The sequence below is a fragment of the Monodon monoceros genome, unplaced genomic scaffold, assembly GCF_005190385.1.
Source record: "Monodon monoceros isolate NGI ecotype Baffin Bay Population unplaced genomic scaffold, NGI_Narwhal_1 Super_Scaffold_2, whole genome shotgun sequence".
Taxonomy (NCBI): domain Eukaryota; kingdom Metazoa; phylum Chordata; class Mammalia; order Artiodactyla; family Monodontidae; genus Monodon; species Monodon monoceros.
In genome coordinates, this window is record NW_021703776.1 from 15,457,380 (window position 1) to 15,471,630 (window position 14,251).

The 14,251-nt window shown below is 41.6% G+C and overlaps 1 protein-coding gene across 1 annotated transcript in view; it reads left to right on the plus strand.

The window, feature by feature from the left end:
- The first annotated feature begins 11,298 nt into the window (after positions 1-11,298).
- SLC26A3 (solute carrier family 26 member 3) overlaps positions 11,299-14,251 on the plus strand; it is a 29,272-nt gene continuing 26,319 nt past the window's right edge. Inside the window, exons 1-4 of the mRNA XM_029234014.1 lie at positions 11,299-11,429; positions 12,031-12,170; positions 13,563-13,673; positions 13,927-14,099. Coding sequence (XP_029089847.1) covers positions 11,299-11,429; positions 12,031-12,170; positions 13,563-13,673; positions 13,927-14,099 — 555 coding nt within the window. The remainder of the gene's footprint in view (positions 11,430-12,030; positions 12,171-13,562; positions 13,674-13,926; positions 14,100-14,251) is intronic.

Here is a 14,251-nt window from a genome sequence, read left to right on the forward strand (position 1 = left end):
CTTTTCTTTTTTGAGGTATAATTGATGTACAATATTATATGTTTCAGGTGTACAACTTAGTAATTCACAATTTTTAAAGGCTGTATTCCATGTATAGCTATAAAATATTGGCTATATTTCATATACATACAATATATGTATTGTAAAATATATTGTAGCTTATTTATTTCATACATAGTAGTTTGTACACTGTACATTTTTCTTTAAAAACAGCAGTATTATGTACTTTAAATGATGACACAACTAATTCAGTTACACAGTTAGTACATGTTTGAGCCAAATTTTAAAATACAGGTTAGATTAATTTAGAATAAACTCTAGTGACTTGTCCAAATTCTTTTGGAATTTTGTTGTACCAAATATAATTCACTTATTTAACCGTCACTCAACCAGTTCTGTGGTAGATTCATTCTAGGTACTGGGGACAGAGTAGTGAATAAGACAGTCAAGGTCACTGCCTGTATGGAGCTTTTATTCGAATGAGGGAGCCAAACATTAAACAAGTACTTGCAAAAATAACAGTTTATTTTTTAATTATGATGATACTTTAGGAAAGTACAGGACGCTATGAGAGAAATACCACAAGAGGAATTCACTTAGATTTGGGAGTCAAAGTGCTTCTCTCTGAGGAAGTGATATTGAACAGCCAGACAGGGAAGGAAGAGAGCATTAAAGCAGAGGAAACTATGCCTGGAAGGGGCGGGCAAATTCAGGGCACTAAAGATGCCACTATGGTTGGAAGGAAGAAAACAATAGGCAAAGCAGAGCCAGATGAGGTTGGAGAGTTGGGCAACAGGTTATCATGAAAGACTTCGGAGTTCTTTTATCCTAAGTACCATCATTAGTTCCCTGAAGAGTCCCAGCACGAAAAGATCATTCTAACTATTGGGTGGTAAAGAGACTGGGAGGGCTAAGAGAGGAAGCGAGAAGTGCGGCAAGAAGCTCTTGCGGGGGATGGTGGTGACTTAGGCTAGGGAGGCAAAAGTACGATGAAAATTTGTGATATATTTTGGAGGTAGATTCAGCAGGACTTGGTGATGATGCATTGGCTGGGGGTGGGGCGATTGTTTGTAAGAGAAAGTGGCAAAATGACTCTCAGATTTCTGACATGAGTTGGGGGGTGGGGTTCTTTACTAGAATGGGGAAAACTAGAGATGAAGCAGATTTGGGAGGAAAGCTCAAGAGTTCAGATCCGGACGTGTCAAGGTTGAGAGGCCTGTGGGGCCTCTAAGCAGAGATATTGGGTACACAGTTAAATATGTGGATCTGGAGGGCTGGACTTAGAAATCTGAAAGTCCCTGGGAGCCACAGGACTCTTAGAGCAAGAAGATAAAGAGGGAGAATAAGATAGGCTGGGACCTGGGACCCGTATCTACCAGAGTGCTTGCATTTGCACCCAGATGAACGTCTCCTCCAGCAATAGAATGCAAATATAAGGGACTAAAAATACCTGCGTGCATACACAGTTGGGGCAAATTATGAACAATAAGTTACAAAAAGGCCACAAACCAACTGCCACTTCTGAGGTGCCGGGAATAAAAGCAGGGTACTGCACACGATCCCTGCACACAGCACCCCCATGGGGATGGGCTGACCACCCAAGCCGCTGCTCCCGTCCGACCCAGACTCACCAACTGAGCCCTGTCCTCGCCCCGCTTAAGGACCCAGCCCACCCTCCTCAGGGAGCGAGCAAAGGAACCTGTTGCTTGTTTTTGCTCCCTCACACTGCTGCAGCAGGGGCCCCAGTAAAGCCTTGCCTGAATTTCTCGTCTGGCCTCATCAGTTTCTATTGAATAAAGAGTCCGAGGACTCAAGCTGGTAGCAAGAAAAGAAGGGAGTCCAGGACAGAGGGGAATGCCTAAAAAAAAGAGCTGGATAGAGGAGGAGTTGGCAAAGAAGCATGAGGTGAATATGGGGAGAGGTATGATTTAAAAAATTAACACTTTTAAAAGAGAGGTTTTCCAGGATGAGTAGTCAGCACAGTCAAATGCTAAGAGGTTAAGTAAGATGAAAAAAAAAAAAATGTCATGAAGAACCTAGGGGTAAGACAGGAATAAAGACACAGACCTACTAGAGAATGGACTTGAGGATATGGGGAGGGGGAAGGGTAAGCTGTGACAAAGTGAGAGAGTGGCATGGACATATATACACTACCAAAGATAAAACAGATAGCTAGTGGGAAGCAGCCGCATAACACAGGGAGATCAGCTGGGTGCTTTGTGACCACCTAGAGGGGTGGGATAGGGAGAGTGGGAGGGAGGGAGACGCAAGAGGGACGAGATATGGGAACATATGTGTAACTGATTCACTTTGTTATAAAGCAGAAACTAACACACCATTGTAAAGCAATTATACTCCAATGAAGATGTTAAAAAAAGAAAAAAAAACACCACTCATTGGAGTTAGCAACGTAGGGTTTGCTGCCCTTAGCAGGAGCTGTGGTCGGGGCAGAAATTAGAGGGAAAACAGAGGACTGTGGCCTGGAGTTAGGAGAGCTTCCTAAGAAGGGCCTTTATCACACCATGAGTTAGGCTGTGCACCGCTCTTTTGCATCTCATGAGCGTTCTTTGGAGTGATCCAGCCAAGAAATAACACCTCTCAACTCCCATCTAAACTAGTAGGTAAAATGTCAGGAAGATAACCCTTGCTGAGATTTTTTTTTTTTTTTTGTGGTACGCGGGCCTCTCACTGCTATGGCCTCTCTCGTTGCGGAGCACAGGCTCCGGACACGCAGGCTCAGCGGCCACGGCTCACGGGCCTTAGCCGCTCCACGGCATGTGGGATCTTCCCGTGTCCCCTGCATCGGCAGGCGGACTCTCAACCACTGCGCCACCAGGGAAGCCCGAGATTTTTTTTTTACTTCTATGTACACATAGTCTGTGCAAATCTCTGCAGACCAGTGAAATACACACACACACATACAAGTGCAATGAGAGGTATAATCTCACAAGGAACTTGAGGAAGCTGTTGTCATCATCCCATCTGCTGATCAGAGTCTCAAAGGTCAAGACCACACTGGAGTCTTTCCATTGTTGTAAAAGTTAATGAAAGTTAATTATTAAAGCTGACAGAAAGGTGATTTCCCCACTGCTTTACATAACCTATATATAGATGTCTCTATACATATGGATGCGTGCAGAACCTATAGACCTAAGTGGATGGACACTGCCTCTTAGAACTGGGCTATTTTCCACCATTGCTGAAGGACCTCAATGAGTGTGTATCAGGTAGGAAACAAATGTATGATCATTTTACTCAAACTGGTTTTCTCTTGCAAATGTTATATTTTTTGATCAAAGCCGATTCAAAAGTTAGGGTTGCATTCTTGAGTTTATTCCATGAGCAGGAAATTTTGAATGATACCACTAACAGTAGGCTAAAAATGTTAGTCTGGAGCCCTAGCAATGTGATGTAAATACCTGAGTAGATTTTGATATGACCAAGTAAATGTTTGTATGCACTGTTAGGGCTTAAATAGCCTTTTCAATGATAGCAGGGTTTTTTGCATTCATTATTCACATATTCCTTTAATTCTGCACTCAAACCTGACTTTATTAGTAGACCATCTGTTCTGAAGTTTGGCAAATAAAGCAACATTTTAGGAAAGGTTTCTTCCAGGAGATAGAATGATCTGTTAGAAGGTATTGAGAAAAGACTTTTGGTCCAAAAGTGAGGGATTTAGCTGCCAGACTCTCCAGAAAGTCCAAGAAGGGAAAGCGGGGCGGGGTGGCAGCGGGGAGAAAAGGGAATAGAAACAAGTAGGACAGACAGTAAAAAAGAAAGAGAAAAAAGTTGCCACTGGAAAGTAGCAGAATGTCACATGCCATGAGTAATATCATACCAGCAAGAGTACTTTTCCTATGGATTACCAGTCCTAACAGGAAAATTTATTTCATTCTTTAAAATGTCAGAAGATTATAGGGAATTCCCTGGCAGTCTAGTGGTTAGGACTCTGTGCTTCCACTGCAAGGGACACGGGTTTGATCCCTGGTAGGGGAACTAAGATCCCAGATGCCATGCAGTGGGGCCAAAAACACAAGATTACACAATATTCTTTAAACGTGAGTGTGAAAAACAACTTATTAAACCTTTGGATTAGATAGTTCTCTTTTCCAAAGAAAATGTGTCATTCAGAGAAACAGTGTAGTGAAAATTGGTCACATAAAGATCATTCCTAGTAAGAAATAAGGAAGCAACTATTTGATTTCAGACAAAAGTATTAAATAGTTTACAGTGGGTTAACACACACCTTGCCTCCTCCACCTGGAAAAATGAATGAGTAGGTATATAAATAAATGAACAAATGTCTCAATAGCTACTAAATAGCTTATACTTCACTAAGGAACAAAACAGTTCACAAAATGAGAATGGATGTTTTTTAATTACTAGAATAAATGAGTAATAACTTGGTCCAGCTTCTCTCCATGATGGAGATCCTCGGTTCTCCAAACAAGGAGAAAAGAGCCTTCCTCTAGCCTCTGTTTCACTTTGTTGAGTAGTAAAGGGAGAATAAACCAGTTCACTTCAGTGAGATTGAACTCCAGGCTACCCAGGCTCACATTTTGTGTATGTGATATTGATAGCTGGAGCCTGGCAGGAGGGGCTCTTCTGCACAAGGGCACACTGTAGATACCTCGTCTGGAGCTCTGTTGTCTTGTCTCTCTTGGGGATCACGGCTCATGGGCATCCCCACATCAAAAGGCAGAGAAGAGTGTGGATTGGAGAGAATCATTTACACGACCTGGCTTCTTGTCCTAGCTTGCTAGCTGTGAGACTTGGGAAGTCTTATATCTTTTCTGACCTCAATTTCCTGCTCTGTAAATTGGTGATAATAACGCCTACCTTCTCTGCCTACTTCACAGGATAACAGTCAAGAGAGAAAAGTGAAAGTGCTTAGAAAGATGCAAGGCCTTAGAGAAAGTCAAGGGATTCTCCTTATTATTTTGAGAGCCTTGTGGGTCTGAGATTCCTTCCTATGGCACACCTTAACATTTCTCTAGCAGTTCAGCCTTTTGGCCAACAAAATCTTCTGTTCCAGTATTTGGCCGCTAGCCTTTGAACATGATGTGTTCATCCCCCACTGCTTTCTCATCATCTCTTTCAAACTTACCTGTTCTTTAAGGTCTAACTCAAGACCCACAGTCCCTTGATGAAATCTTCCTCAACGCCAACCCACACGCACATCCCTTCTGCTTACAATTTGTTATCTGTACCAATCATTTTGGGCCCTCCTTCTATGCAAGTAAACTTTGGAATTTAGGACTACATCATTTCTATATCTTTTGCTTATAGTTCAGTTTATTTCAACAGACCTTTCTGAGTAATTACTATGGTACAGGTACCATGCAAAAGGGAAAAAATAATTAAGATTTAGACCTTGTCCTTGAGGAACTGAGAACTGGAAAGAGAAACTTATCAACAAATAAGGACAATACAGTACACTATGGGAGAGAAATACACACCAGGTGTGTACAATAAGGAAATGATTAACTCTTTTTAGGGGATTCCACGAAGCCTTTACAGCATTGTCTTAGGAACAGGGTTCCTAACAAACAATAGGATGATAAACGCTTGTTGAAGGAACAAAGGAACAAATCAATGGTCAGGGACAGCTGAGTATTTTTAAGGATGAATTGGAATTTACCAGGTGTTGGAGGAGAACACAGATAAAGAAAACAATGCATGCAAAGTAATGAGGGGAGGGGGTGTTAAATATCATGGTTTGTTAAGAAACTGCTGTAATTATGAAGGAGGAATGAAGAGTCTTGAGGTAGGCCAGAGCCAAGATATGCGGGGCCTTGTATACCATGCTAAGAAGCTTAGATAGGAGATGCTTTAACATGATGTTAAAATAAATGGGTGGGAATGGAAAAGCTCGAATTCTGGAGAAGTCCAGAATAAAGACAAAATTATAGAAAAGATGGCAGCACTAACATTTTCAGACAGCTTCCAGCTGACTGTCATGTAAGGTCTACCCAGTTATTAAACTCCATCCTGAAACTATTATCTGTGCAATTAAAGCTAAGAAGTCTCTCCTTACATACCTCACTTTCAGTCTGGACAACAGTCCTACCAGCGAGGTAACGACATCCCCTTTCACCATGAGAAAAACTAAGGCTTGGAGCACTTGCCCATAGCAACACAATGAAGCAATGGCAAAGCAAGGATGTGAAGGCAGGTCTACTTAGCTGCCCAGTTCCCACTCTTTTCTGTTGCACCTCCCAACTCAGTTAGGTTTGACTGAGTTTTTCAGCAGATGGTCAAGAATAATAATTGCCAATAAAAAGAATTGCCAATAATAACTATAGTGCCTGAACTAAGATTAAGATAAAACTGAGTTAAGTTCCTAAAAGACCACTGTAAATCTGTGTCACATACACAGATTTCTTGAATAAGCAATACAAAATACATGTTATGTTCTTGCCAACTATGGTCACTGAACTAGAGCTGTGTGAATCATCCATATTATTGTGGGAAAAAAAAAACCTTTGGGACTCTTTGGAGATACTGCCCCACACCCTCAGGATTCTCATTCCAGCCCCACCACCTTTAATTGCCTTCCACGTCAGCATATCCCCTCTTCAGGGGAAGACTCTGGCTTCAAAAGCAATCTGGAAGGGTTTGTGAGATGCTCATAGCTTTCCAAGGATCATGACTAAAGGGTGGAAGGAAAACAGGAGTGCTTTTTATGTTCTAAATGATAATGGACACATTTATTTCTCCCAAAGAGCTACCAGGTTCAACTTCACATCTATACCATAGCTTAATTAATTACCTTACTGTGATTCCAAAGTGGCTGAAGCACACAAGAACCACAGCGTTTAGCTAGAAAGTATAGCCTGCCCCACCTCTGACCCTTCTGACCTTTCTTCATCACGATCAGCCTCTGCCCCGAGCTCTCTTCACCCACATCTTTCCCACTCATCCCCAGCCCAGTGACTCCTAACCACCACTCTGTCCCTCTACGATTTTGATGCCATTATCTCCCCGCTTCCATTCAGCTTGACATCATCCAGAATGTGGATCTATGTGCCCTTGATTTCTGGTTTCTTTTTGGCTGCTGAGTGGGGTCCCTCTGAAGGTGCTCACCAGAGCCGTTAGTCTGCTTGTTCTCCCATCTCTCCCCCAGATGTAACTATCAAGACACGGCTGTTTTTCCCATTGTCCAAGGACCAATTCGTGAAATAGGCCTGGCTTACCTCTGGTTTTCCACCAACTGGCACAGGGGTATTTTGAGGTCTGATGGAGGGGTGGAGTCACTGAGAGCCAACCTTGTGCCAGGGTGGTAGAGGTTACCTACCGTGACTGGGGAGGGGCTGGGAAATATTCTGCACACCTGCTTCCCTCCTGGTTTCAAGTTACCACCAATTAAAGAAAAATACTAGCATTGCTTATGAGCATCTTGGTTCAAATTAGTTTCCCACAGAAGGGGCAGACCCCTGAAAGACTAGAACACTGAATGGACAAATGCTGAGACATGCAAAGGTCATGGCCATCGACACTTCTCAGGGGAGTGGGTCAGGCAGAATGGAGGTGCCCAGATAGCTGGAAGCCAGGTGGTGACACTCAGTGCTGCGCTGCAGGTTGCAGATGGGTGGAGCTCAGAGGGGTTAGGGGGATGGGTAATGCGCATGACTATCCCTAATTCCTAGAAGTATCAAAATGTTATTAATAGGGCTTCCCTGGTGGCGTAGTGGTTGAGAATCTGCCTGCCAATGCAGGAGACATGGGTTCGAGCCCTGGTCTGGGAAGATCCCACATGCCGCGGAGCAACTAGGCCCGTGAGCCACAACTACTGAGCCTGTGCACCTGGAGCCTGTGCTCCGCAACAAGAGAGGCCGCGACAGTGAGAGGCCCGCGCACCGCAATGAAGAGTGGCCCCCGCTTGCTGCAACTAGAGAAAGCCCTTGCACAGAAACGAAGACCCAACACAGCCAAAAATAAATAAATAAATTTATTTTTTTAAAAAAGGTTATTAATAAATCAGAATAGTTAAAATAGAAAAAAACTGAACTTCAGGAATTAATCCCAGGACTAAATTTCTGCTCAGAAAAACAAAAAAAAAAAAAAGCAGAGAAAGACAAACGTGTATGACTAAGTCACAGGACCAAGATATGTATGTGCACGTGTCTATGTATGTAATTTATATGTAATAAAGGCCAAAAAATTTAAAAGAACACATCATAGGAAAGGAAGCAAGACTGGAAATGTACATGAACAAGGCTTAAATTTCAAAAATTATTAGGAGGAAAAGTGCCTGAGAATGAATTTCAACCCCTCAAAAGCCACTGATGCCCTAAGAAACCCAGAGAAAAATTTGAGGCATGAAGATAAAACAGAACATGAAAAGGTGTACATTAATGAGGGTGTAATATTTGAAAGTGGAATTCATTCTAGGAACCAAGAAAACGTTTTCCAAGAATTTCTGGGGAAAAGGTAACATGTTCAGGTTTTGTTTTTTTTTTTTTTAAGAAAAATCACTTTTGAATTCCTAACTAAAGTAGGTCATTCTCAAGAATCCCAGAAATGATGAACTGGAGAATGACATTAATTTATGAGTATCTGGAGCTTTTCTCAGCAGAGGCACCATTGGGGTGGTCGATTTAGTGGCTCAGATGGTTGGTTACATGTGGAATATTTTTTCTTAAAAGTTTTTTTTTTTGCTGTGCCACATGGCACGTGGGATCTTAAGTTCCCTCTGCTTTGGAAGCATGGAGTCTTAACTACTGGGCCGCCAGGGAAGTCCCTGGTTACATGTGGAATATGAAGCAGTAGCTTTTGGGAGAAGTGATGGCAGCTAGGGGAAAACCACAAGGTTGGAATGGTGGCCCTCAAACTCTCTCGCTCTAAATTCTGGAAAGATTTCTTAAGCCACCCTGACGCCGGCCCTCGAGCACTCCCCTTGTGGTCAGCGCTTGGGCATGAGATGGTGGCATTTCCCAGGCTGTGGCAGGATGGCCAGGGCTCAGGCCTTTGATCCACTAAAGAGCCAGGGCACGGTCATACTCAGGGAAGGAAGCTTCATAGAGCTGTAGTTATATCTGCAATCATTGTCACTGGCCAAAAAAATTAGACTGTGACTTAGCAGAGAGAAAATGTGCAGCAGCAAAAGGAAGGAAAAAAAAGCACTTTCAGGATCTTTCTTAAGGAAGAGAACTAATGAGTTTCCGTGAACAACTTGATGAAAATATGAGTAAAGTAACAAAATAGCAGCATCTTTTTTTTTTTTCTGTCCACGGCAGCATCTGCCAGAAATAGAATGCATAGTACCCGAGTCATCTTCATCCTAAATTGGTTACGTTGGGGAATTCCCTGTCGGTCCAGTGGTTAGGACTCCATGCTTCCACTGCTATGGGGGCCAGGGTTCAATCCCTGGCTGGGGAAATAAGATCCTGCAAGCTGCTCAGCACAGCCTAATAATAATAATAATGTTGGCTAGGTTGCATACCTCAAGGATTAAAGCTCTTCTTGAAGACAGCCTTTGCAAGAGACCTAAGGTGTCAAGAGTCACTAACGTGGGATAGATCTCGTGTAAACGTCCCAACCATATGGTTGGTAGTTGGCAAACAAGGACAAAAATCCTTGCTATGCACAGCAATGAGTAAGCCAACCCCCACCTTCACGTACAAGTTCTTTTGATAATGGAAAGTACTATATAGTTAGTGGGATATAACACCTGGAATTAAGTGTGGAGAGGTGGGAGCGGGAATAGAAATGAGAAGCAAGGAGGACAAGCAGCTTGGGGTTGGACGAGGCTCAGAAAGAATAGCAAAGGCGGTCTCACAGTCATAACAAGGTTCACGGGGTCTCAAATGCTGGAGGTCAAGCCAGAGGCTGGGGCAGAAACACCACACTGTGGTCAGAGAAGGTCAGTAGAAAGGACATTGGAGGAAGCTAGGGAATGGGGTGGGGAAAGAAATGGGTGTCAAAGAGAGATCAGGTGGGGTCAGAAATTGAGGCCAGCATCTGATTCCTGGTTATAACTTGAGCTCTGCAAACATGCTAAAAATCCCTTGAGCTTTGGAAAAGCACCATGTAACAAGGTACAATCTAGTTTGAGATAATTCAATTCATAACTATGATACAGAACCAAGATTAGTGGGCAAAATGCTAACAGTTAGTTGGAAGGTTCTTCAATTCTGTTCGCACTGGACAAAAGAGAAGCTGCGTGTTGTAGAGGAAACAGCAAAGTCTGAAAACAGAAGTCACATTTTTGACAGTGTACTAGCTGTATGACCTGAGGAAAAGATTCTTAGATTTTTATGGAGACTTTTATGTGCTATTTATTGTCTTCTCATTTGTAAGAAGATGACAAGAATAATAATAGTAATTGTCTCAAAGAATTGTGAGGGCTAAATAATGTGCATAAAAAAACTTTTGCAAAACTGACCTTTTAACTGTAGTAAAAAGGATTGAGATAAGAACCAAGAAATTAACAATCTTGTGTAGAAAATGCAAATAGTTTGAATAAGAACTACCATTTAGCGAATGCTTGTAGTGTGCTAGATGCTTTGAAGCAATGCTAGATGCTTTGAAGCAATGCTAGATGCTGTGAAAACATTCTCATTTAATTTTCATCATCCCCTTGTAACGAGTATTATTATTCCAAGTATACAAATGAAGCTCAAAAAGGTTAAGTAAATTGAGTAGTTTCCTCAACTACAAATGATAAAACTCTATTTAATTCCCAGAAATAATAAGAAAATACCTTAAATGGGCAATATCCTTGAATTTCACAAATTAAAAACATTTTATAATGTATTACAAAAATTCTGATGGGTCAAATGGAACAGCCTTGACTAGAGTTAGGGGCAATGAACAGACTTTAAATCTAACCTGTCCCAGTACCTCCAGTGCCATAACTTTGGAAACATTGCTGAAAAAAAATTTTTTTAATAAATTCCTTTCTTGAGATCTCGCTTTACAAGTCAAAAATGCACTCACTGGTTAGTAAACTGAGTCAATTTCTATTGCTTTTTGGCAATCTTTTAAAAATAAATCAATCAAAGCCCTTGTTTACTTACCCAGAGGAGCTGTGTCCAGCTCCTTGCAGTAAAAAGCGATTATCACAGTCGCAAAATACAATCTAGGTCCCTTAATCCAGCCTCTTTTGATCTCAAAAGGTGGTAACATTCAGTTCAGAGCTCACTCATCTGTAAATTGCATCACATTATCTCCGAGTTATTTAAGAAGCAAGCTCTGTTTGGTTTCAGGCATTTTTAACCTGCTAAAGGCAAGAAGGGTTTGCCACATAGTTCCAAAGGTCTTCCACTTACCACAACGGTCAGAGAAAGCACAATGATTGAACCCATCGGGAATCAGTACGTCGTGGCCAGGCCAGTGTATTCCACAAAGGCTTTTGAGGAAGAACATAAGAAGAAACACAGACATCATAAGACACTTTTGGATCATCTCAAAAAGTGGTTCCGGTAAGATATTTTTTTAAGGTACTGGCATTAGGAGTAAATGAAGCACTTTCTCTGAAATTTTTAAGCTTCCAAGCTCTTCTTTCGGCTATAGCCCACAGTCTCCAAAGTCTTTTTTTTTTTTTCAAACAGATATCTATAATTGGCTACTTATTAAAGATTTAATATGTTTCTTTTTTCAAATATTTTTCCCCCCTCTCCAAAGTCTTTTTATCTTTGGTTTCCAGACCTCCTACTTCCTGCCAGGGCTAGAAAAGTAGTCTCTGAAATTGAACACCAATCTTGGCTCTCAACACAATCTCTCCATACCAGAGAACTGATAGATGAGGACAGAGGAAAATTCTCCATCAAAGTGTTGTAAAGTCAAGCTGAGGATGACAGATAATTTCTATTGTGGCTAAAGAAAAGCAACATTTTTCTTAAAAAAAAAAAATCCTTTGGTGGTGGTCAATCCTTTGGGGGCAGTTGATATGGGTAAGGAGGTGAATGTTAGTGGGAAAGTTAGTGAAATGATAATATTATCTTTACCAATTTTCCAGTTACAATAGGTACTAAACTTAAAATTGGATATTAATAACTGAACGGTGGCTTTCAATGTTTTCAGCTGTTCTGCACAAAAGGCCAAGAGAATTGCCCTCTCTTTGTTCCCCATAGCATCTTGGTTGCCAGCGTACCGCATAAAGGAATGGCTCCTCAGTGACATTGTTTCTGGAATCAGCACAGGGCTGGTGGCTGTACTGCAAGGTAACTTTTTTTTTTTTGAGATATAATTCATGTATCATAAAATTCACCCTTTTTTTTTTGCGGTACGCGGGCCTCTCCCGTTGCGGAGCACAGGCTCCGGACGCGCAGGCTCAGCGGCCATGGCTCACAGGCCCCGCCGCTGCACAGCATGTGGGATCTGCCCGAACCGGGGCACGAACCCGCGTCCCCTGCATCGGCAGGCGGACTCTCAACCACTGCGCCACCAGGGAAGCTCAAATTCACCCTTGCAATGTGCACAATTCAGTGTTTTTTGTGTATTCACGAGGTTGTGCAACTATCACCACTAACTGCAAGACATTTTCACTACAACCATCCCCCAAAATCTCTTGCAATCACTTCCCATCCCCTCTCCATCCATCCCTCGGCAACAACTTTCTGTCTCAATGGATTTACCTATTCTGAGCATTTCATGCAAACAGAGTCACAGAATATGTCGTCTTTTGTGTCTGGTTTCTTTCACTTAGCATAACGTTTGCAAGTTTCATCCATGATGTACAGGTACTTCATTCCATTTTATGGATGAATAATATTCTGCTGTATAGATATACCACATTTTGTCCATTCATGAGTTGATGGACATTTGGGTTGTTTCCATGCTGTGGCTTTTATGAATAATACTATTATGAACACTTGTACACAAGTTTTTGTGTGAACATGTTTCATTTCTCTTGGGTATATATCTAGGAGTGTAATTGCTGTGTCATATAATAACCCACTAGCAATAGTGAGGGTTCAAATTTCTCCACATCCTTGTGAACACTTGTTATTGTCTGCCTTTGTTATTTTAGCTATCCTAGTGAGCATGAAATGGACTCTCTTTGCGGTTTTGGTTTGCATTCTCCCAATGATTAATGATGTTGAGCATCTTTTCATGTCCTTACTGACCATTTGTACATCTTTGGAGAAATGTCTGTGTAAATCTTTTGCACATTTTAAAATTAGGTTATGTGTCTTTTTATTGTTGAATTGCAAAAGTTAATTATATAATTCTGGATAATAGACCCTTATCCAAGATACGATTTGCAAATAATTTCTCCCTTTCTGTAGGTTGTCATTTCACTTTTTTGATAGTATCCTTTGAAGCACACATTTTTACATTTTGATGGGGCCCTGTTTATCTGTTTTTAATTTGGTTGCTTGTGCTATAGGTGTCACTTCTAAGAAACCCGTGCCTGATCCAAGGTCACAAAGGTTTACACCTAAGTTTTCTTCTGAGAGTTTTATAGCTTTAGCTCTTACATTTACATCGTTGATACATTTGAGTTAATAAAATAATTTTTAAGGTACAATCTTAAATACTTGAAGAGCCTAATGAAAACTTCTATGATCCCTTTGCATGAAATAAGGACACTGATGCTTGTGTATTTACAGGTTTAGCATTTGCTCTGCTGGTCACCATACCCCCAAGCTATGGGTTGTATGCAGCCTTTTTCCCAGTCATAATCTACTTTTTCTTGGGCACTTCTAGACACATATCAGTGGGTAAGTGAACTACTGGGCTAATTGATCCTTACATTGCTTTTCTTTATGAATGCCATTAGCCACACATTGTATCAATTCCAAATTGTGCAGAATCCAGGACAGGAGTCATAGTTTCTTGTAAGAATTAGGACTGGGGCTTGCGGAAGTAGACCAGAACTCCAGACAGCAGTCTTTTCATATGCTACATTATGGCTGCAAGACAACTGGGCCATAGGGAGACATGATGACTACAACTCGCCCTCTCTTTTATTAGGTCCATTTCCAGTTCTTAGCATGATGGTGGGAGCAGTAGTTGTGAGATTGACCCCAATAGCCGATACAGCTGATCCGACAGTCACTAATAGCTCAGTGGCTAATGATTCATCACTAGATGATCATAAGGTGATGGTGGCTGCAACGGTCACAATTCTTTCTGGAATCATCCAGGTGAGTACTCTGTCACAGAATCTACCCTCCCCAATTTATGTGTCCTGACTGGTACACATCTTTGTGGTTTTTCTCCTTCCTGCCACCCCTCCCGACTCTTCCTGTTAGTTTACATGCCTCCTTCAATAGCCCGTTGGAAATAATTTAAGAGT